We start from the raw sequence: 23,292 nt of genomic DNA on the forward strand, positions 1-23,292 counted from the left end.
GGGATCGAACCCGCTCCCCATGCTGTGGAAGCGCAGAATCTTATCCACTGGACTGCCAGGGAAGTCCCCCATGAGAAATATAAAACGCAACGCCCTCACAGCACATTCTTCCTGCTTCTCCACCACTCCAGCCTGTCTTCATCCCTAGCTAGTCCACCTCCTTTTACTCAGCAAAGGTCTGGGAGTATGTCTGTGCGGGGGGTCCCTTCCCCCAAGTGCTCCAGGCTTCCCACACCCTACAAATTGGCTCTGTCTGCTACAGGCACGTTCCTTAAGCTCCTTCCTGCCCTCATAACTCCCAGGGTGTCAGCTTCTTCCCATTCTTGCCAGGATCAGTGCCTTCCACCCTCCTGAACTTCAGTAGCCTACCCCTCTCTCCTTCCTCTTTGGCCCCTTCCTGAGGAGAAAATTAAGAATAATAAAGAAGAATAACCCGGCAGTCCAGTGGTTAAGAGCCCACACTTCAAATGCAGGGGGCACAGGTTCGATCCCTGGTCGGGGAACTAGGATAACACATGCCACGCAGTGTGGCCAAAAAATAAAATAAAATAAAATCTACAACAGAAGGAAACCCCATCCCACCCCCCAAAAGAAGAAAAAAAACTGTAAAAAAAATGGGTAAGTAAAATAAGTAAATAATGCACCGTCCCAATGTCTGTGTCTGTCTTCAGAGTCTGCAGTGTACTCTGTGGGTCAGCGTCTTAGAGAACAGGTGGCTGGGGCTTCCTCTTCTAAGTCGATTCCCTTGCCTGACCCCCATCTCCTAGCAACCACACACAAATCACGAGATTGGAGCAAAACTCGGGGATGATTATCGCCCATTACCTCCCTTAACTGACCACCAGAGGGAGATACAGAGTAAAGCCGGTTGCCTGCATCAGCACCATGCCCTACCCAGGCTCCTGTTTCAATAAATCACTATTAATTGACCTGAAGAGTACTTACACATTAATCCAACTTAAATTTCCTCCAACACAATTTGAATTGTGTCCCAGATTCCCCTGAACATAAACAAGGACTCTGAGGAAAAGAAGTCTCTGGACCCTAAAGTGATTCTGTGGCCTATCCCTAAGGACTTTACTGGAGGTTTTCTTGAGGAGCTGGTGCTGAATGGGGTAGAGGGTGACAAAAAGACAGGATATGCTGGGTGGGAGGAACAGCACTGGGACAAGCCTGGCATGGATGTTTTTATTCCAAAAGCACAAGACCTTCCAACCTGACTGACCTCACAAGCCCTTATTTCTTCTCTGTGCCTTGAACCCTCAAAGGCTCCTGCTTGGAACACCATCATGCAGTTGGGGGGATGGTGCGAGGGGGTGAAGGTGGGATGGGAGCAGGACAAGGAGAATAAGGACAGGTCTGGTAGAGTTCAGAGGGAAGGAAGGAGGGCAAGAGAAATAAAGTAGCAAGATTTCTAGGTCAGAGGAGAGAAAGCTGGCTTGATGGACTTTCTGGGTCCTCAGGAAGAACAGAAACAGGTGTGACTTTTTTTTTTTTAATATTTATTTATTTATTCTTGGCTGTGTTGGGTCTTTTTTTTTAATAAAATTTTTTTTTTTTTTTTTTGGCTGCATTGGGTCTTTGTTGCTGCACGCGGGCTTTCTCTAATTTCAGCGAGCGGGGGCTATTCTTCGTTGCAGTGTGCGGGCTTCTCATTGAGGTGGCTTCTCTTGTTGTGGAGCACGGGCTCTGGGCACGTGGGCTCTAGAGATCAGTCTCAGTAGTTGTGGCGCACGGGCTTAGTTGCTCCGCGGCACGTGGGATCTTCCCGGACCAGGGCTCGAACCCATGTCCGGGCAGACTCTTAACCACTGCGCCATCAGAGAAGCCCCTGTGTCGTGTCTTAGTTGTAGAACACAGGATCTTTTTGTTGCGGCACTCGGGCTCTCTCGTTGAGGCGCGTGAACTCAGTAGTTGTGGCACTCAGGCTTAGTTGCCCTGTGGCATGTGGGATCTTATGTCCCTGACCAGGGATGAAGCCCTCATCCCCTGTGTTGGAAGGCGGATTCTTAACCAGTGGACCACCAGGGAAGTCCCAGGTGTGACTTCTTGAAATCACTATTCTCCAAGTCTTTGGAGGATGAGCTGAACTGGAAACCTTGGCTTGCAGTCAGTGGGAGGAAGATAGACACTAGGAAGAAACTCCCAAGAGTCTGGCTGAGGCAATGGTGGGCTGGGAAGAGGGTGGGGAGTGGAGCCGCCTTCTCTGGAGCTGATTAAAGGATGGAAGACTGCACAGCCCAGGACCACATGCTGGATTGCTGTCATATCACATCAATGTGCTGAATAAGAGATACAGAGAGGAAGAGATGGAAATCCAGGAAGAACCAGGAAAAGAGAGATGGAAAGGTTATTACACAGACACACATTTCTGCATACATGTGCAACTGTGACAGGAACCGCGTGACTAATGGCAGCCTTCCCCCACGCCCAATCTCCCATCCCACCGCCTAAGGAGAAGGGATGTTTGTTGAAGGTAATGGTTAGAGCTGTCGAAGGAGGAGGTATTAGACAGCTGAACAAGACGAGCCCAGGGTGGATGGGAAGGGAAGTGAACCAAAAGATGGGGGCAGGGACCAGAGGCCCAGCAGGGGCAAAGTCTTGTTTTGTTTCAAGACAGGGGAGAGAGATTTGGGAGCAGCTGTCATACTGAATGAGACTTTGGGGACAGAGGAGGAACAGTCAAGTTTTTAGGACTTTTGCTGTGTGTTATGTGGTCTAATCTCCCCCATTCACCACCAGCCCTTCAAGAAAACCTCCAGTAAAGACCTTGGGACTTCCCTGGCGGTCCAGTTGTTGAGTCCGCGCTTCCAATGCTGGGGGCGTGGTTTTGATCCCTGGTCAGGGAACTAAGATCCCGCATGCTGGGCAGTGCAGCCAAAATAAAGAAGTCCTAACTGACTGTTCATAGCCTTCAAGGTCACACTTCATTTTTGTTGGGTGATACTGAGGAGACCCTAAAGGTGAGTGTATGAAGGCTCAGTGGTATTCAGGTTATACATACGGATGCGCAGACACACATCCCAACACCACAGGAGCCTTGCTTGTAAATGTCTTGGTTTGTCATCTAGAGATCCGCCATGTGTGTCAAGTCCCCTTTAAAATTCCTTCCAGGCAGGGATTTAAGATAAGAGCAAGACCTTGGTAGGGAGGGATAAATTAGGAGTTTGGGATTAGCAGATACAAACTACTATATATAAAATAGATAAACAACAAGGTCTTACTGTATAGCACGGGGAACTATAGTCAATATCCTGTAATAAACCATCATGGAAACGAATATGAAAAAGAATATGTACATATATGTATAACTGAATCACTTTGCTGTACACCTGAAACCAACACAACATTGTATTGGGTTGGCCAAAAAGATCATTTGGTTTTTTCTGTAAGATGGCTCTAGTAGTGCTTAGTTGTCTTTAACTTCATTCAAAACAACTTTGTTAGATTGTATTGTGACAGCTGTCACATCAGCGTGCATTTAAAAAAAAATCAAAATTGGTGAATTTTTAGAATTATTTATTTATGGCTGCGTTGGGTCTTCATTGTTGCGTGCGGGCTTTCTCTAGTCGTGGCGAGTGGGGGCTTCTCTTGTTGTGGAGCACGGGCTCTAGGCACCCGGGCTTCAGTAGTTGTGGCACTTGGGCTCAGTAGTTGTGGCTTGCAGGCTCTACAGCGCAGGTTCAGTAGTTGTGGCTCACGGGCTTAGTTGCTCCGCGGCATGTGGGATCTTCCTAGATCAGGGCTCGAACCTGTGTCCCCTACACTGGCAGGCGGATTCTTAATCACTGCGCCATCAGGGAAGTCCAAAATTGGTGAATTTTTGTGTAGCCATTTTAATATTGAAGATGGAAGAAAAACAGCAACATTTTCTGAATATTATGCTTTATTATTTCAAGAAAGGTAAAAACGCAACTGAAATGCAAAAAAAGATTTGTGCAGTGTATGGAGAAGGTGCTGTGACTGATCGAACGTGTCAAAAGTGGTTTGCGGGGGCTTCCCCGGTGGCGCAGTGGTTGAGAGTCCGCCTGCCGGTGCAGGGGACACGGGTTCGTGCCCCGGTCCGGGAAGATCCCACATGCCGTGGAGCGGCTGGGCCCGTGAGCCATGGCCGCTGAGCCTGCGCGTCCGGAGCCTGTGCTCCGCAATGGGAGAGGCCACAACAGTGAGAGGTCCGCGTACAGCCAAAAAAAAAAAAAAAAACGAGAGAGACCCTGGAAGTGGAGAAGCTGAGCCCAGAAGGGAAGAGCTCCCTGCTCAGCTCCCTCAGCAAACTCTTAGGGAAGGAAAAGGAGCTAGAAGACCTGGAGCTCACGGTGAGGACCCAAGGGAAGGGTAGGAGATGCAGAAGAAGGAAGGCTTTTGGTGGAGCTGTGTGTGGCTATCTGACGGATCTGGCAGAAGGTGGGCAGTAGCTAGAGGAATCGACAGTGGATGCCTTCCCCAAGGCTGGTCAAGTGTTCCCCAGGCTGCCAGGGTCGCCACTGCTCCCCGTGTCCCTCTGGAGAAGGGCAAACAGTGCAGATTCCCCCGAAGCACATGCTCCCTCCTCATGGACAGAGGGTAGGCTCCCCCTCCGTTGGAAGGGGGCTGGACCTTTCCTTTCCAGAGTCCAGGGCTCAGACACCAAGGAACCCAGGAGTCCAACACTTTTCAGGGCTTGATACCTTGAAAAAGAAACAAGGAAATGGAGATAGTTAGCACATCTCAAGGGAATGCTATGTGCCAGGCACTATGCCCTTTAACTGTGTTATCTTGAATAGTAACCCAACTTTCCCCACAGCTTGAAGGAGCTCTAGACAAGGGACATGAAGTAACCCTGCAGGCACTCCCAAAAGATGTCCTACTCTCAAAGGAGGCTATGGGTGCTCTCCTCTATTTCCTTGGACCTCTAACAGGTAAGTGGGGAGTGAGGTCTTCATTTATATACCTATTCAGTGGTAGGAATGAGTCACTAAATGAATTTCCAGATGAATAAATTAATGAATGAATGAGTAAAGAAGTAAATGTCAGGCAAATTATACTACAGTTAAGTAGTTTATATCTACATTTTAAAAAGTTGGTTTCATTCCTAAGGATTCACTTGGTCATCATAGCCTAGTCTTGCTAACAGAGGTTGGGAAATAACCCTAGTTTTATCAGCCATATATTTAAAACTTCTACATATATCTAAGCTCATCACGTTTATATCGATATCTGTTAGTTTTAATTCGAGGATAACATCTTCTGATCTTGCCCCTGAATTCTCTTCTTCCCTCTGCAAGAAACATTCCCCCACCTTGAAAAACTCTCTGGACCTTCACGTGTAAGCTGAGGTGTTTGTTCCTTCACCAAGCCTGCCCTCAAACACCAAGACCAAAGTAGACCCTCAGCTATGGCTCCTGTAACAGCCTGATTATAATTGCATGTTACTTTGTCTTCTCCACTAGACTGCAAGTTCCTTGAGTGAAGAGAGGATGATTTTTACCTAACACATCCTGCAAAGGTGCCTGGCCTAGAGCAGGCATTCAACCATGGATGAATGTATGAATCAACGGATGCCAACATTCTGGAAATACACCCACTGGGAGCCTGTAGTCCCCTTTGCACCCACACATCTCTTTCTCTGCTTTTCTTCTCCAGAGCTAAGTGAAGCCCAACAGAAGCTGCTGGTACAATCCATGGAGAAAAAGATCTTACCTTTGCAGCTAAAGCTGGTGAGAAAAAATGGCAGATGTTGGGAGAGTTTGCGAGGGAGTCAGCTAGAACCAGTGGAAAGATACAATTTCGCCTCATGACAGAACCATCCTCCAGGGCCTCTGTCTTATCCCAGGAGCTCATGCCCACTTCTCATTTCTCTCCATGTTTCTTCCTGTTTGCTATTTCACAACTAGAGGGAAAAGAGTGCCCTTCTGGGCAACTATCTGGGTTTTTCAACCTGATCCTAGTAGAAGAGACAGAAAACTCTGACTTGGTTTATTCCTAACCAAGGGATGTGAGAAAATCTTAATGTCTCTGAGTCTGCCTCAATTCACTCCTCTGTCAAATGGAGCTAAAAACAAATTGCTGCTCATCATTCAGGGTTATTAAAAGGCCCAGACAGAGTTGTCATGTAATGTAACAAAAGGGGTTATAGTAAAAGAACGGTAGCCCTCTTCATGGTTTTTTTGAGTTAGGAAAAAGGAAGAGAGGTTTCTAGTTCTTCCTTTTCATACTACTTTGGTTCCTTCCGGGTGGAGAGCACAATGGAACGGAATTTCCTCCAGGATAAAGAGGGTGTTTTCCCCCTGCAGCCTTAGCTGCTTTCCTCTCTTGGGGAAGAGGAACTGACCCTCACAGAGGCCCTAGTGGGGCTGAGTGGCCTGGAAGTGCAGAGATCGGGCCCCCAGTACACATGGGACGCAGACACCCTTCCCCGCCTCTGTGCCCGTTACGCTGGCCTCTCCCTCCTGCAGCTACTGACCAAGGCGTCCTAAGTTGCCTTTTCCATTGGCTTCCTGCTCTCCTAAGGCCTTCCCTACTTTATTGTGCCCTGTCCTGACATGCAAGGGCGTTTGGGAGCCAGCAGGCTGAGGATGATGGAAACCTTAGCTGATTACCCAAGATAATCAATTTCCACTTGTCCAACTCTGTATGTCCCCCTGCCCCATGGCTCCACAACCCATCTGCTGATGCTTAAGTCCTCTAAAAGTGGAAACACTCAAACTTTTAAAACTATGACCCATTTCAGCAAAACCAAAATTAAACAGTTTCCTAGCCCAACCCCTACCCCTTTAGAACCCCCTATCTAATCAAATATCTGAAGTCCTCTTTTTCTTTATACATTTTAGGTGTTCGTCCATTTGTTTCACTGTTCCACTGTGCTAAATATTTAGCAATGATTATAATCTATGGAGTGTGGCTATGGACGTTTTTCCCCCATATGATCCAAATCATAAGACTGAAAATGTTCTCTCACCTCAGGAAATGGTTTATCCAGTTGTAGATCTTCCAGTGCATCATCTGGGTAAAACCCCTACCGCTTATGATTCCAAAAATCAAGCTTTACTGGAATTGATGAAAAAAATATTATTTCACCTTGGGTGAAATGTCTTTTGGTGTTTTTCTTTGAAGAACCTATCCTAAGGAAATTCTTAATTTGTGCCAGGAAAAAATAAATAAACATTATCATACTACATAGAGATTACATGTACATGAATACTATCATGTGGTCCTCAAACCACCTGGAAAATGCTTAGAGAAGAACTGTGAGGGTGTGGAATATGGAGTCTAGATTCTAAAGGCAAAAGATGGGACTTCCCTGGTGGTCCAGTGGGTAAGACTCCACGCTCCCAATGCTGGGGGCCCGGGTTCGATCTAAGATCCCGCAGGCTGTGCGGCGCGGCCAAAAAAAAAAATAATAAAATTTCTTTAAAAATGCAGATAATAAAAAAAAATGCAGATAAGTAAAACTAAAAAAATAAACAGTACCCAAGAATTAGACTGATGCCAAACTTTAAAAAGAAAGTGTGATATTATCTTCTCATTTCACCTTTCCTTCTTCTGCCCCCAATTAGCGTGGTTGTCATGTGGGTAGGTTGGCATGTGGAAGGGCTAATACAGACATTCAGTGTCATAAAACTGCTGGGTTCATACCAGCCTCCTCTGCCTAAAGCTGGGTTTTAACATCTTCCACCATTCTCTCTTAAAATAGTTTTATGGGTGGAATAACTTCTGCAAGGTTTTTGGCCCCAGGAGTCAGACTCTCCCCATTCTTAGCCACCCCCTACCCGGGCTGCTTCCCTCACTCACCAAGAATTCATGACCCACTGACAAAAGTTTTGCGTTAAGCCATCCTCCCCCATTCTGGGGCATCTTCCAAGGCCTCGCTATATTGCTCAAGGACATACTGGGTAGTTATCTGCTGACTTGATTATTTTTCCCTTGTGATGTAAACTTAACAATGAAGTGAGCTAACACCTTAACTATCCAGAAGGGTAACCTCATGAAGATGAACAACAAAACCTGTCAGTTTTCTTCCTTTACCGTTCTCACGCCCACCTTCAGTTACAGATATGGTGTTACAAAGAAGAGATTTTCATGAGTTTATTCCAGTGATGATTCAAAAGTCCTGTTATCCTTCTCCCAGTCCTAGGGGGCAGGGGGACAGTTAGGGAGGAATTGGCCAAGGCATTTTTCCCCTAAAACTGGAGCACACACTTTTCCATTGAGTAAGTGGCTGTTTAGTGCAAGGAGCTATTCGCTGCAATAGTGCAAAAGGAGGAATACAGAGAATACCCTTTCTCTGTATAAATATAAAGGAGAATATAGTCGAAACATATTCTCTGCCCTCTAGGACCTTACAACAGGGCTAGGTTGTCTTGCAGGGTCTGACCTGGTCTAAAACTTAAAACTTCCATTTATGGAAGAGATAAAAGTTCCAAGATAGGAAGGGAGTTTTTGTTTTGTGTCTTAAGAAATTGGAAACTGTATCCTCCTCCTGCAGAATCGCTGGAGGATTCCTTTGAAAGATAAGTGGCCAGGGTTTCAGGTCCAATTTCTTTCCCTTGGAGGATTCTTAGGTGCTCCTTAGGTGTACTATTATTCTGTTCCCCCATTTCACTACAGTGTCTGTCTGGATGCATAAAGGCGCCCCAACGTACCCCCTGAAGCCTCTCTCTTTCCTCTGGCCTCACAATACACAGCAGCCCAGAGCAAGGCTTCCAGGAGGCTACATTCTGGCGCTGTTTTTTACCCTCCCCCTGAATGTGCTAGCCCTGGGCCTCACAGAGTGGACCCCTAAATTTTATTAAACTTAAGTAATCACACACAAATGCACTCTGCCCCCATCCGCACTCCCAGGCTGCAGAGATTTTATGCCTTATTTTCAGCACGAGCTAAACTCGGACAAAGAAGTCTGAATCCCATAAGGTTCTTCCTTGTCTCCAGTTTGGTTTTATTTTAAGTCCAACAACCTAGCTCCACATCCCTTCGGGCGGCGGTTGAAGACCAGCCTCCTGGATATCAAAACGGACCTCTTGCCAGGCGCAAATTGAGCGAGTGTAGGCATGAAACCCGCCCAGCAACTCGTGGCGTCATCACGCCCTACGTTCCGATAGGCCCTACCCACTCCACGCGGGGTGGGTTACTCGCGGTGGAGTCCGCGGTAACCCAGTTGGAGCCTGAGGTGACCTCTTGTGGACATATACGGAAATGCACTCGAGAGGCGCAAGAAAAAAAATCAACACACTGGAGCACTCCAAAGCAAGCCCCGCAAATTCATAAAGGCTCCTCCCCGCTCTTTCTGCGAAGATCCGCCTCCATCCTGCATCTCGGCGGTTGACTTTTTTCCCCTTTGATGACTCGGCCATCGGCCAGCCCGGCCTGGCGTTTCCCAGAAGGCCCAGCGCCGGGAAGGGGTTTGCAGGTGCTCCGTCATCGTGTGGCCCGACGCGAGTCCGCGCTCGTGTGCAGGCCCGGCTCTGTTCCTGGTCTCCGGTGCGAGGGTTCACGCGAGGCCCCGGCCTCGGTGCCCGGACTAGGCCGCGACCCCGGGCGCCATGAAGCAGGAGGGCTCGGCGCGGCGCCGCGGCGCGGATAAGGCGAAGCCGCCGCCCGGCGGAGGGGAACAAGAACCACCGCCGCCCCCGGCGCCCCAGGATGTGGAGATGAAAGAGGAGGCGGCGGCGGGTGGCGGATCAACTGGCGAGACCGATGGCAAGGCGGCGGCTGCGGCGGCTGAGCACTCCCAGCGAGAGCTGGACACCGTCACCTTGGAGGGTAAGAGAGCCCGGGCCGGGGACGTGCCATTATCACGGGTGACAGCGCAGCGGTGATCCACCCTCTCCTTGGGATGCCAGCGCAGCCTCTACCACCTTGACTTGAGGGTTCCTTGCGATCACCCAAAATGCCTGCCCCCACTACCCTGACACTCCCGACCCCAGCCCGGATAACTGAACGTTTTCTCTAGGCTCAGGACTCCTCCCTTCGCACACACCACCCCCCACTGGGGATTGCATCTAGAAGTAGGTCTCACTGGGCCCATAGACTCTTCTGAGTTTTCTCCTCTGACCTTATTACTCCATTTACATCCCACCGGACTGATTCTAGCGACCCCAGTGCACGATTGATCTCTCTAAAAACCAGTGTCTGTATTTATGTTTGAAGGGGGTCAGAATGACGCCAAATACTGGCCCCTGCATTTTAAGAATGGTTTCTGTTGTCTTAACTACCTTTAGCAAACTCCCCTAACTCCCCCTTTCTACCTAGTATCTTGCTTCCTTGTTGCTGTAATTGAGGTGCCCAAACGATCCCATTGCTCTTTTTCTTTTCCTGCAAGCACTTACTCCTACTCTGTTTCTAAAGAGTTTAAACACATTACACACTCCAACTTTTTAGGTGTCGGATGTGTGAGTTCCTAATGTTCACCTTCCACGTAAACTATATACCAATCCCATTTCTTTTCTCCTAGGTGCCTGTTCCCTGTTTCCTATCATCCTCTTGTTCCTCCAAGTTCATATTTCACTTTTCCTACTTAGAGCATCCTGTCCACATTTGGAGTGGGTAGAGTGAGAGCTTCCCACTGTGACCCTGGTGCTCTTTTCTGGTTCTGGATCAAGTAGGACCGGACTATTTATCGGGTTTTCTCTCTACTTAACTGCATGAGAAACTAGCTCGAAAACATTGAAATAAGCAAAGTTAGGCTCCTGGGTGGTGCTTTGAGGATGTGGTAGCGCTGACTGCATCAGCTTCTACTCTGAAGTTGGATAGCAGGCTCAGTGTCTAATAAAGATCATTTTACATGAAATAACGATAGTCAACCAGTGGCAAAGGTGCCATTCAGCATTACCTACTGGGTATATACATATGTTTCTTATAAACATTTTAATATAAGAGGTCTAAAGTAGGGGGGGGGAAAAACCCAACCGTGGTTGACGTTATTTCCTATGAATTTTTGAGCTGCTCTCCCATAATTGAGATCAAGTTTATATATACAGTTTGGAACAAGGCATAACTAAATACAGATGATGTTGTGTGCCTTCATGCAACATATCCATAAACAAAGCATTCAATGTATTCCAGAAACATTTATTGAATAACTGATATAATGGCTAAGAATATACGCTCTGGGATTAGTTTCCTCATCTCTATAAATGCAAGTAATAGTACCTACTTAATTGGGTTGTTGTGAAGATTAAAATGTTTACAACTGTGCCTAATACGTGATGAAAACATAGTAAAATCCTCCATAAATATTAGCTGTTATTATTATTACATCGTTAATGTGACCCCAGCACCCTATGCTAAAAATACAAAGGTAACTGAGAAACGACCAATTGATTGCATTCCCTTATTTCTGGATATTTAAGTTGTGTCTATTTTTCTCTGTTACAAATAGCTTTGCAGCCGTCATCTCTGTGCCCAAGTGTCTGATCTACCTCTATAATTATTTCTTCATTAGAGATCCCTGAATTGAACGGGTATTTACGTTTGTTTTTAAGGTTTTTGGTAGTTACTGTCCAGAAAAACTGTACTGATATACATTATACGAGCAGAAATGTCTTGCTCACCCCTGTACTCTATATGTTATCATTTTTTAAACACCACTAGAATGGTAATTGAAAAATGTTTTCCCTTGTGATTATTTGAATACTAGTGAAATATACTTTTCACGTCTGTTATTTGTCATTCCTCTTTTTGTATTGTCCATTCATGTTCATTTTTATTTATTGTAATCCTTTATACGAGCTCCTTGTTGAAAAACAATATGAATCTCTGGTCACATGTGTTGCAGATATTTTTCTTTTGCTTACAGTTCTCAGAAGAATTTTAGAAGTCTTTTCCTATTTGACGATACGCTAAATCTCCACGTGTTTTTGTTTTTCATTGTTTTTTTCTTTTTTCTGTCCCCCTCTACTCCTTCCCCCACCCCAGCTTTATTTTTCTTTGTCTCTTGATTATGTCTTAAAATCAATGTATGGAATCCATAACTATTGCTTTTAGGGCAAAAGCGGTGATTGGCCACATCCTGCCATTTGTAAGAGGCTCCCTAGGACTGCTTGGCTGGAGTGGCGGGGGGTGGGGGCAGTAGGAGTTGGAATTAACATTTTTCTCCCCTTGTCCTCCACAGACATCAAGGAGCACGTGAAACAGCTGGAGAAGGCAGTCTCAGGCAAGGAGCCCCGGTTCGTGCTGCGGGCCCTGCGGATGCTACCTTCCACATCACGCCGCCTCAACCACTACGTTCTATACAAGGCTGTGCATGGCTTTTTCACCTCCAACAGTGCCACTCGAGACTTCTTGCTACCCTTCCTGGAAGAGGTAAGTGAGTCAGGCCAGGGTGAAGGGTGCAGTCTTGGCTTGACACACACATTCCACCCTGTGTAACTGTTTCCTATCCTGGAGACCTGTCTTGTTACCTGCCATAGCAGAGTCATGAAGCAAGACAGCCCCTCTTAATACTCATTTGCCCTCTAACAAGGCGACCATCCTTCTGCCCTGTAGAGTCATTCTTCTGAGTCAGGAAGAAGAGCCAGGAATCAGGACCCTTCCAGCCACACTCATTTCCCACCACCCCCAACAGGGGGCCTATTCCACTGCCTTTTTGCCTCCGAAGCATCACCATGAAGGATGTGTAGAACAGTGGTTAAGGGAATTCCCTGGCGGTCCAGTGGTTAAGATTCCTTGCTTCCACCCCTGATTGGGGAACTAAGATCCCACAGATCCCACATGCCACATGGTGCGGCCAAAAAAAAAAAAAAGCAACAAAAAAAGGAACAAAAGAACAGTGGTTAAGAGCACAGGTTTTGGAGGGGGTGCTGAATTTGAATCCAAACTCTACCATTTGGTATCTGTGGGACTTGGGCAAATGACCTAACCTCCTTGTGCCTCATTTTCTTCATTTGGTAAATGTGATGAACAGATTTGGGGGGGGGCGAGGAGGAGGGGGAAAGCTCTTAGAACAGGGTGTGGCACAGAGTGCATGTTGATGAAGTTAGTTTGCTAGTGGTAGTGGTCTCCATGCCAGGAGAAACCTGTCCTTTTCCTTTCTGGCTGTAAAACTCCCCTTATCATCCATGATACAGTTCGGGTCCTGCCCCTTCTCAAACCTCACTGGCCCTTCAGCCACCTTCATCTCCCTAAAATCCTGTATGCTTACAGTCTGTTTCATAGATGTAAAAACTCAGAAAATCCTTGAGGTGGACAGTGAAGACTTTACTGTCTGGGAAAAAGGAAAAGCGCCCCCTCTCCCAGCCCCACCTGGAATGTTTTTAACCTTTACATCTCTAAAGTAACCCACCATGATCGTCTTTTGATCTATTACACATTATTCCAGTTTTGGTGACTAGATCTGAAGGTAAGTACTATGTATATGTCAATTTCTCCCCAAATTCCTTTGTTCCCACCAAAAAAAAATTTTTTTTTGTTTCATTATTCTTTTTTTTTTTTTTTTTTAATTTTGGCCACACCGCACGATTTGCAGGACTCAGTTCCGCAACCAGGGACTGAACCCAGGCCACGGCAGTGAAAGCCCAGAATCCCAACCACTAGACCACCAGGGAACTCCCTGACTCATTATTCTTGATCTCATCTCTAGAATTATATCCCTTTATTAACCCTGCCTGATAGAATTCGCAGTGGTTCCAAGTATGGTGGTTTAATCTCTACTTAGATTGTAGGCTCTCCGAGGGGTCCTTACATCATCCTTTCTGTCCACATTATATTCTGTAAGGATGTTATACTTCTGTAACCCTTTTCTGTATTTATTGTATTGCCAGCCTCCTTGACTCCCTTCAGAAAGAGACTGTGTCATCTTTATTTCTGAACCCCCAGCACCTAGAAAAATCTTGGCGTGTAGTAGACACTTATTAAATATTTGTTGAAATACATAGTGAGTGCTTAATAAATTCTTGGTTGATTGATCTGACTGAGCTCTTCCACGGTAACTCATGTCCTCTCTAGCCCATGGACACAGAAGCCGATTTGCAGTTCCGTCCCCGAACAGGAAAAGCTGCGTCTGCTCCCCTCCTGCCTGAAGTGGAAGCCTACCTCCAGCTCCTCGTGGTCATCTTCCTGATGAACAGCAAGAGCTACAAAGAGGTAGCCGGGGCCCGTGCAAGTGACGGACGCGCCCCAGGCGGGGTGCGGGCTTAGTGGGGGAGGGTGCCTCTAGTGAAGAAATAGACAATCGCTGGGTTATTAACTGTCCCCCAGGCTCTTCCCCCGTGTGGGAATGCACCCAGCCCCACATCCGGGGAAGACCCCTCAACTCCTGCTCAGGCTCTGGGAAAGGGCTGGCAGTGGCCACTCTGTACCCGTCTGTGGTGCGATCCCAGTATAGTGGATGCTTTCGAGAAGAGTAGGTCTGGAGACAGAAATACCTGGGTTCAAATCCCGTTTGTACCTTAGGCACATTAATTTCTCCCAGCTGTGTGTAAAATGAGACAAACTGCCCACCTTACAAGATTATTGTTAGTATTAAATAAAATAATATATTTTAAAAATACTTAGCACAATGATCTGCACGTAGTAAGCTTTCACAACATTTTAATAAATGGTAGCTATTATTATGAAACTGAAAGACTCCATTTTGGATAGCACTCTTCTACCACGCCTTCCAGCCGGGGCCAGCTCCTTTGTCAGGCTTAGCTGCTGTCCCAAGAGCATGCCCCAAAAATGACAGGTCTCCTCAGTCCTCTGTTCTGTGTTTTCCTTGCTCTGCCACTGGTTGGCTTTCGTTTGGTTGGTTTTTAGGAATAATTCACTCCCTTGAAAATGTACAACTCAGTAGTCTTTGGTATATTCACAAGGTTGTGCAACCGCCCTCACTATCTAATTCCACACCAGTTTAATCACTGCCCCCACCGAAAAACGCCATACCTATCTGTAGTCACTCCTTGTTCTGCCCTCACCCCAGCCCAGTAATCTGTTAATATTTTGTGTCCCATGGATTTTCCTATTCTGGGCGTTTTATCTAAATGGAATTATATAATATGTGCCTTTTGTGTCTGGCTTTTTTTTGTAGCATGATGTTTTCTAAGTTCATCCATGTTGTGGCATATATCTGTACTCTGTTCATTTTTATGGCTGAGTAAAATTCCATCCTATAGATATACCACATTTTGTTTATCCATTCATTGGGTGATAGGCACTTGAGTTGTTTCCACGTTTTGGTTATTGTGAATGATGCTGATATGAATGTTCGTGTGCAAGTTTTTATGTGAACGTGTGTTTCCAGTTCTCTTGGACGTATGCCTAGGAGGGGAATTGCTGGCTCCGTGTTTAACGTTTTGAAACACTGACGCTTGATTCTCTTTTGGCTGCCTCCCCAGGCACAGAAGATCTCTGATGACCTGATGCAGAAGATCAGCACTCAGAACCGCCGGGCCCTGGACCTTGTGGCTGCAAAGTGTTACTATTACCATGCTCGGGTCTATGAGTTCCTGGACAAGCTGGATGTGGTGCGCAGGTACTGTGGCCAGCGGTCTGGCTCGCGGCCCGTGGGGTCAGAGACACGGTCAGGCACTACCACAGAGCTGTGGACTTGCAGGGGGCTGTGGGCTGGTAGATGTAACGTGCCCAGCAGGAAGTGGGGGTAATGGGTGTGCAAGGGTTTGAGAGCGAGGGTTTGAGGGCGAGGCTGAGACTAGATGAGGAAATGGAGACGACCACTGGCCTGTTAAGTCCTGTCTCCCAGGCTCTTCCCTTCACCACACGTCAGGGGAGGACTCATTAGTGGGTCAGAGGTGCAAGCAGGTTCAGGCCAGAAAGCCTTTCGCTCCTCTACTTGAAACCTGCAGCGGCTCCCCGTTTCCCTCAGGGAAAAGCCAAAGCCCTCGTGATGTCAGCTTATAAGGCCCCACGGGGTCTGGCCCCCGTTACTGCCTCCTTGACTTTATTTCCACTGCTCCCCCGACGCTGGCCGCCTCGCTCTATCGCGGGCACGCCAGCGCACTGTTCCCTCGGCCGAGAACGCTCTCCTCCCTGCCTCTTTCAAGCCTCTGCTTAACTGTTACCTTCTCAGCGAGTCCTACGCTGACTGGGCTGTTTAAAGTTGCAACCCCATCCTCCTCTCCTTCTGCGGTTCCCGTCGTACTTACCCTGCTTTCGACGTCACCCCACCACCTTTTGTTGAGCTGCATGGTACGCTTATTCATCGTGATGGCTGTCTGTCTCCCCCCACTAGAATGCAGGTTCCCTGAGCAGAGTTCTGTCCTTCTGTGCACCTGGACTAGTGCTTCATTTGTTGAGTATTCAGTGAATAACCAGAAAAGCAGTTTGAGTCACTTTTTTAGGAATTGAGAGAGAATGGAGAGGTCAGAGGCAGCTTGAAGAGTTGTTACGTGAAGGCTTTGACCTCCCGGTTCTTTCCTTCTTGAAGCTTCTTGCACGCTCGGCTCCGGACCGCCACCCTGCGGCATGACGCGGACGGGCAGGCCACACTGCTGAACCTCCTGCTGCGGAACTACCTACACTACAGCTTGTACGACCAGGCCGAGAAGCTGGTGTCCAAGTCTGTGTTCCCCGAGCAGGCCAACAACAATGAGTGGGCAAGGTACCTCTACTATACAGGTGAGCAGGGCCCGGCCCCCAGCCGGAAGGTGTCTCGGGCTCACTCGGTGCAAATTTGCTAAGAAAGTGGTGCCCTTGGTGCATAAGAGCGCCCATTTGGCACTCTGGTTTGCGGGGGGCCGGAGTTTGGATCACACCATCCTCTTGATCAGTTCTCTTCTTCACACCCAGGGCGCATCAAAGCCATCCAGCTGGAGTACTCAGAGGCCCGGAGGACGATGACCAATGCCCTTCGCAAGGCCCCTCAGCACACAGCTGTCGGCTTCAAACAGACGGTGAGCGGCAGTTCTCACCCCTTTGACCCCCTTACTTGTCTCATACCATGTTAGTGCCGCTTCCCTATCTGAGGGGCCCAGGAAGTCCTTAATCTTCTTACCCTGAAGGTGGCATCGCATGTCTGTTTGCACGTGACGCTGTTCAGGGCGCGTTAGGCAGACGCTACCTGTACCTCGGGCAGTTTCTGTTTCCAGTATTCTCCCCGGTACGTAGGTTTAGAATATTCCTCATTCCCCAGAACCCCCTGTAGTCATTGCGGGTGAGGGCCTGGATTGTGTTGATAAACCCCAGGCTCTTACCTGGTCCCTCACATGCCCCTTCGGGAGCAGTGTTGTCTGTGGCCAGGGAACCCAGAGCTCTCCCTAAGGCTGTCTGACTCAGGTGGAGGTAAACCTTGGCCGTGGCAAAGCTGTCAGTCACCAGGTAGTTTTTTGAGTACTGACCTTCACGTTAGGCACTATGAGGGATAGAAAAGAAGAATAAGAAATGGTACTTGCCCTCGAAGAGATAGATAAAGAACATTGACTCAGAAAGGCTTGACGGCCTGTGTAAAGGCACAGAGACTGGTAGCCAGAATTAGGACCAGCTTTCCCAGCTACAAACCTCTGCTCTCACATTAACACATCCACCTCCTAGTGCCCTTGAAAGAGAGCAGGGTGAGCACGTGCAGAGATTAGCTCAGTGTGGTGGGAGGTTTGTTTTGTTTCAGTTCAGAAGTTCAGAGAACGGCAGATTCAGTTGTGGTCAAAGTAATCTTAAATAGTTAAATTTGATCTGGGTTTTGAAAGATGGGTAGAATTTTCATAGAAAGGAATGGCTTTCCAGACACATGGGGTACATTGCACAGTGAGAGATTGCTTTTACAATGTAGGACACACACTAAGGCTTCTTCAAAAATTCACTAAAAATACAGGTAATTAACATATAGGCTGTGTTGTGCACCAGGGAGAGGTCTCGTGGGGTAAAGCAGTGTTTTCAGACCAGGTTTTACTGTGGATGGGTAAGGTTTCACAGTTTTCTGTGGTGGAGCCAGGTCGCCAGAAGAAGGAGCAGAGGGCGCTGGAGTACGGTCTTTGACCTGTAGACTGTTGGCCAGGGAGCCAGGAAGGAGGTGGGAGGGTTGCCTGAGAGGGGAAGGGGCAGAGTTGGGGAACTTGCCACCCAGAGAGACTTAAGCAAATAGGCGATGGGCCAAGGCCTTGAACAAGGTAGGAGGAGTGGGATAGAGAGCCCACATGGAGAAGCCAGCTTTAAGTAAAAACAGGGAGAGTGAGAATGGGTAAAGAGAGACATCGAATTTAACTTGGAGTCCACAACAGAGCATGTTGAAAGTATCCATCTGTAGAAAATCCCCATTCTCGCCTTGGGTGATCTTATTTGCCTTCATGGCTCAGCTGTGACCTCCATGACGCTTCACCAAAGTCCGTTATGAACTGTCTTAATCTGCTCGGGTTGCTATTACAAGACTGGGTGGCTTAAACAATAGAAATTTATTTCATCACAGTTTTGGAGGCAAGAAGTCCAAGGTCCGGGTGTCAGCATGGCTGGTTCTTTCGAGGGCTTCTCTTTTGCTTGTAGTTGGCCATCTTCTGACGTCTTCAAATGGTCTCTCCTCTGTGCACGTCTGTATCCTAATCCTTCTTATAAGAACCCCAGTCGTATTGAATTAGGGCCCACTCATATGACCTCATTTTACCTTAATTACTTCTTTAACGGCTCTATCTCCAAATCCAGTCACATTCTGAGGTACTAGGGGGTTAGGGCTTCAGCATATGAATTTGGGGATTCACAGTTCAGCCCATAATACAAATTCTAACCCCTTTCATGAAGCCAGACCTGCAAATCCGACTTCCCACCACGCATCTCTGTGTAGAGACTGCCTGATTCCTCACCCTCAGTTTGTCCAGACAGGCCCTTCTGGGCACCCCTCACCAATCCTTCCTCCTGCCCTCCTGATCCAGATAGGAGCCGCCGGGCCATCTTGGACTCCTCCCCACACCCCCTTCACCATCGCTGAGTCATCTGTTGATTTGCCTCCATGGCTTTTGTATTCATCTCCTCTCTGATGTTACCAGTGCCCTTGTTCAAGCCGCTGACCCTGCTGGTCGCCATCCTCCCCTCCACCAGCCCAGCTTCCGCACAGCTGCCTGACTCAGCGGAGCTCCAGGCCCGTCTGCATGGCCCGGGAAGCTCGCATTTCTCCCCATTGCCTGCCCAGTAGAGTATTGTAAGTCTTGTGAAGTAGGCAAGCCAGGTATTATTGTTGTTGTTAGGCCCATTTTAGGGAGGTAGAAACCAAAGACTCAGTTGCTCAGCGTTTCCTAGCTAGCAAGTACAGCCTAGCTAGTTCTGTCTCCAAACTCAGAACTCACCCTGGCATTCAAAACCGCACGTCCCCGGACGGGCCCCCGCTCATCTCTCCAGGTGGCCCCACACACACCCCCTCCAGTATGCCGGCCTCTTCACCAGCCTGTTCCCTTGTCTGAAACGTCCTCCCTCCTTTTCTGCTTCATCAGAATCCTTAAGGCATGTGTTAGCTTCTGCCGTCGGCATGGCTTTCCCCTCACTCGTGGGGTACGCCGAGGGCCAAGGGACAGGGCAGCCTCGTGGGTGTGGGTGGAGGAGCGAAGGAAGGGTCCTTGCCCAGGGGTGGACACCATCAGCCACCACCCATTTTAACCCCTTACCTCCCTCGTGACACTTGCTGTCACGTGGTTTAGCTGTCTGTGCTCCTGTCCCTCCTGCTTGGTGGGAGGCTCCGTAACTGCTGGGCATCGTCCCCTCCACCGTAGTCGTCCTTGCACGGTGCTGAATCCACGGGAGGCGCCCTTGAGAAATACCCACAGTGGTATTTGGAGGAGGAGGGGCCCGATTTTCCAGCCAGCCGGCTCACTCGCTGAGGTGCTGCAGGCCCTTCCCTGAGCTGCTGCCTCTACCCAGATAACTAACTTTACACATAGTTCACCTCCCTAGCAGCATCTTTGGCTGACTCACATTCCATTGCCTAGGCCTCTCGGCCCTGCTTCCTCACCATTTCTGAGCCACAGAACCTACCCATCTGCCTGTACTTTAGAACTTTGCCATTTCAGGGCGCTGTGCACCGATTGGCCAGATGAAATGCAGCTGAGGACCTGGTGTGGCCAAAGGGTCAGAAGCTCACAAGGCCTGTCTCCCAAGGCAGAGCTTCAATTCCACGCCCAGCACAGCTTGAGGATTTTTTTCCTCTCTCTGTGGGCCTGGTCCCAGTGCCACGTTCCCTCTTTCCCTGTGTGTCTGACTGAATTGAAGCCCCATTTCATTCTCTTCTACCACCCGGTGGGGCTCCCTGCCCACTGTGTTCCTCTGTCGCACTCTGCCAGGTGCACAAGCTTCTGATTGTGGTGGAGCTGTTGCTGGGGGAGATCCCGGACCGGCTGCAGTTCCGTCAACCGTCCCTCAAGCGCTCGCTCATGCCTTACTTCCTTCTGACCCAGGGTAAGGGCTGGTCCCCTCCCAGAGCTTGCCGGACCCCTGGCACCATGGCCCCTTTTTTGTGTGCACCCTGTGCAGCATCTGATCCACTCCTCTCCCCACTGCAGCTGTCAGGACGGGAAACCTGGCCAAGTTCAACCAGGTCCTGGATCAGTTTGGGGAGAAGTTTCAAGCAGATGGGACCTACACCCTCATCATCCGACTGCGACACAACGTCATCAAGACAGGTGTGGAGCAGCGTCTGAGGGGCCCCTGGCAGAGCAGGACCCGGACTAGGCTTCTCCAGGGGCAGGGACAACCCTGTGGGCGCCTGGGCGGGTGACGGGTCTGTGCCCGCCCCATCTTCCCCACCGCTCCTTCCTCTCCCAGGTGTGCGCATGATCAGCCTCTCCTATTCCCGAATCTCCCTGGCGGACATCGCCCAGAAGCTGCAGCTCGATAGCCCAGAGGATGCAGAGTTCATTGTTGCCAAGGTGGGCCTGGCTCGGGGACCGCGGTTGTCACCTTCCTGCCTTATTTCAGAGATGGGGGTGGGAGGAGGTTGACCAAGGAGGGGAATGGGTAAAGCAGTGGCATAGTCTTTTCAGGGAGTGCCCGTCTTGCAGTGAAGCCAGGAAGTTGCCACAGAAAGAGAGAGGGTGTGTGTATGCAAGTGAGTGTGTTGAGAGATCAAGGAGGACAAAGAGATGGGACAAGATGTTCTAGGACTTAGAAGATGGACTTTCTGGTGACTCTTCCTACCTTTGGGGCCTGCAGGCCATCCGGGATGGCGTCATTGAGGCCAGCATCAACCACGAGAAGGGCTACGTCCAGTCCAAGGAGATGATTGACATCTATTCCACCCGTGAGCCCCAGCTAGCCTTCCACCAGCGCATCTCCTTCTGCCTGGATATTCACAACATGTCTGTCAAGGTGCGGAGCCCTGGGCTGCAGAGGCGATGCTTGGCAGCAACGTGCCCCCCTCCACACCCACGGGTTCCTCAGGGAAGACTGGCTTGGTTTGGGGCACAGTTCCCAGACGATCTCTGTAAAACCACTGGGTGTCCGGAAGGGGCAGAGGACTGCTTGTGGGACCACAGCACCTTCCCTTTGCTCTTCAGGGGTCTGGTTGCCAGGGAGGGTCAGACAGGGATTCAGAGCGCAGTGTTCTGGATTTGGTTCCAAGTTTGAGTCATTTACCTTCTCTGAGCCTGTTTCTCCTTCTGTGAAGCTGGTAATGAGGTGTTACCTGCCCTGCCTGCTTCGCAGGGTTGACAGGATTACATGAAATCACTGTCTTGGGGCACTTAGCGAAGTCTGAATTGTGTAAAAGGTAGGGCTGCCATCTCATTCCACAAAAGGCTCTTAAGCTCTTACCCTGTGTCAGGCGCTGGGTTAGGTGCTGGTACTGTTGGGCTGCCGATTTTTTTCCTGCTCTCTTCCCCCAGGAAACCAGGGATATAGCTGCACTTATAACCAGGCAAACGCTGTGCTCTGCTAGACAGGAAAGGCCCTTCGTGATCTGGTCCCCGGCGTCCCTGGCCTCCCCTCCACCCAGGACCTCTCCGCCGACCCCCCTCCTCCGCCCCAGTTGGCCCCAATGAACTCAGGCCGGGCCACCTCACACCCTGAGTCCTCTGCCTGCAACGCCTTTCCTCCACTCCCACAGCCCGTCCATTCTTCGTCTTCCTTCTCACTGCCAGTCCCTCTCCCAGCCCGATCAGGAGGGTTAATCATTTATACCTCTGGCTTCTTCTAATTCTCCATCTTCAGCACTTATCCTGTGGTGTTGTAGTAATGAATTAGTCTCCATGCCTGGCTCCGCCACTGGACTGAACTAGGGAGTGATCACCTATCCCGCGCATACCCTGGCGCCTGGCACGCAGGAGCACGATGAGTGGGTGTTACATTGATGCCTCCTCTTCACCTTGTTCCTCTCTCTGTTATGCTTCAGGCCATGAGGTTTCCTCCCAAATCGTACAACAAGGACTTGGAGTCTGCGGAGGTAAGCTGCCTTCTGCTTCGGGTAAGACTGAAAGATCAAACTTCCCTCTAGAAAGGGGAGAGGGGAGCTTTCTGCAAGGGCTGGGGCAACTCCGAAGCTTGGGCGGTCTCTGGCCCTGGGTGGAGACGGAGTGAGAGAGCCCGACCTGTCCTCAGCAGCCCGGCCCTCGCCCCCTCTGTCCCCAGGAGCGGCGGGAGCGGGAGCAGCAGGACTTGGAGTTTGCCAAGGAGATGGCGGAAGATGACGATGACAGCTTTCCTTGAGCTGGGGGGCTGGGGAGGGGTGGGTGAGTGGGGACTGGCTCTTTATCCTTCCCCATTGGGGGTCCCTGCCCAGGGAACCGGCCCCTTTTCCCACACGCTGCACACAGACTGCGTATGTGCAGGGGCTGAGGGGTGCAGGGAGCCAGTCACCCCCACCTCATCCCAGGGCCCCTCCCCAGCCGGTGACGTAGCACACGTGGGCAGGAGGGCGAGCAGGCAGCCTCCCCAGGGCAGGGTCCTGGCTAGCAGTGTGGGCAGCAGGATGGGAGGGACTAGCCCTGTGCTCTCCTCCAGGGAGGAGGGCACTGGAACTGGGACATGTGTTAGGTTGTATGTTTTTTGAAGCTTCAGTTGTGATTTTTAAACAATAAAAAGTTCTCCAGGACCCTTTGTGCATCAGTTAATTACTCTTATTTCACTCTCACATGTGCAACGTTAACAGGCCCAGAGTTTTTTCTGGCCTGGGAGGGAACGCAGCTAGGAGAGGCAGAAACCCACGAGGCATCGTTCTGATAGCAGAGCTCGCTCAGCAGGAACGAAGGGTACGTGTACGGCAACGCCCCAGGTGCCAACCAGAGAACATCAATGATGCAGAGGACCCAGTGTGGGGAGCATGACCCGAGGACCCGAAGCAGCTGTAGATGAAGAGGAGGCCGAGGGCTGGGTGGAGAGACTCTGATCTGGGATCAGAGGGCCTGGGTTTACTCTTTCATATCTAACTGGTTCTCAGATAACTGGCACCTCCAAACTTCTCAGGCTCCTTTCCCA

At 49.4% G+C, this 23,292-nt stretch overlaps 1 protein-coding gene across 1 annotated transcript; it reads left to right on the plus strand.

The window, feature by feature from the left end:
* The first annotated feature begins 9,347 nt into the window (after positions 1–9,347).
* Positions 9,348–22,909, plus strand: PSMD3 (proteasome 26S subunit, non-ATPase 3). The gene is made up of 12 exons (XM_067714973.1): positions 9,348–9,738; positions 12,089–12,279; positions 13,921–14,058; positions 15,291–15,427; positions 16,340–16,530; positions 16,702–16,805; positions 20,166–20,280; positions 20,385–20,504; positions 20,647–20,750; positions 21,034–21,189; positions 22,211–22,261; positions 22,447–22,909. Exons 1-12 carry the CDS (start codon positions 9,519–9,521, stop codon positions 22,522–22,524), a joined length of 1,605 nt encoding a protein of 534 aa, XP_067571074.1. The 5' UTR covers positions 9,348–9,518; the 3' UTR covers positions 22,525–22,909.
* The last annotated feature ends 383 nt before the right edge of the window (positions 22,910–23,292 follow it).

Source organism: Pseudorca crassidens, chromosome 19 (genome assembly GCF_039906515.1).
Source record: "Pseudorca crassidens isolate mPseCra1 chromosome 19, mPseCra1.hap1, whole genome shotgun sequence".
Taxonomy (NCBI): Eukaryota; Metazoa; Chordata; class Mammalia; order Artiodactyla; family Delphinidae; genus Pseudorca; species Pseudorca crassidens.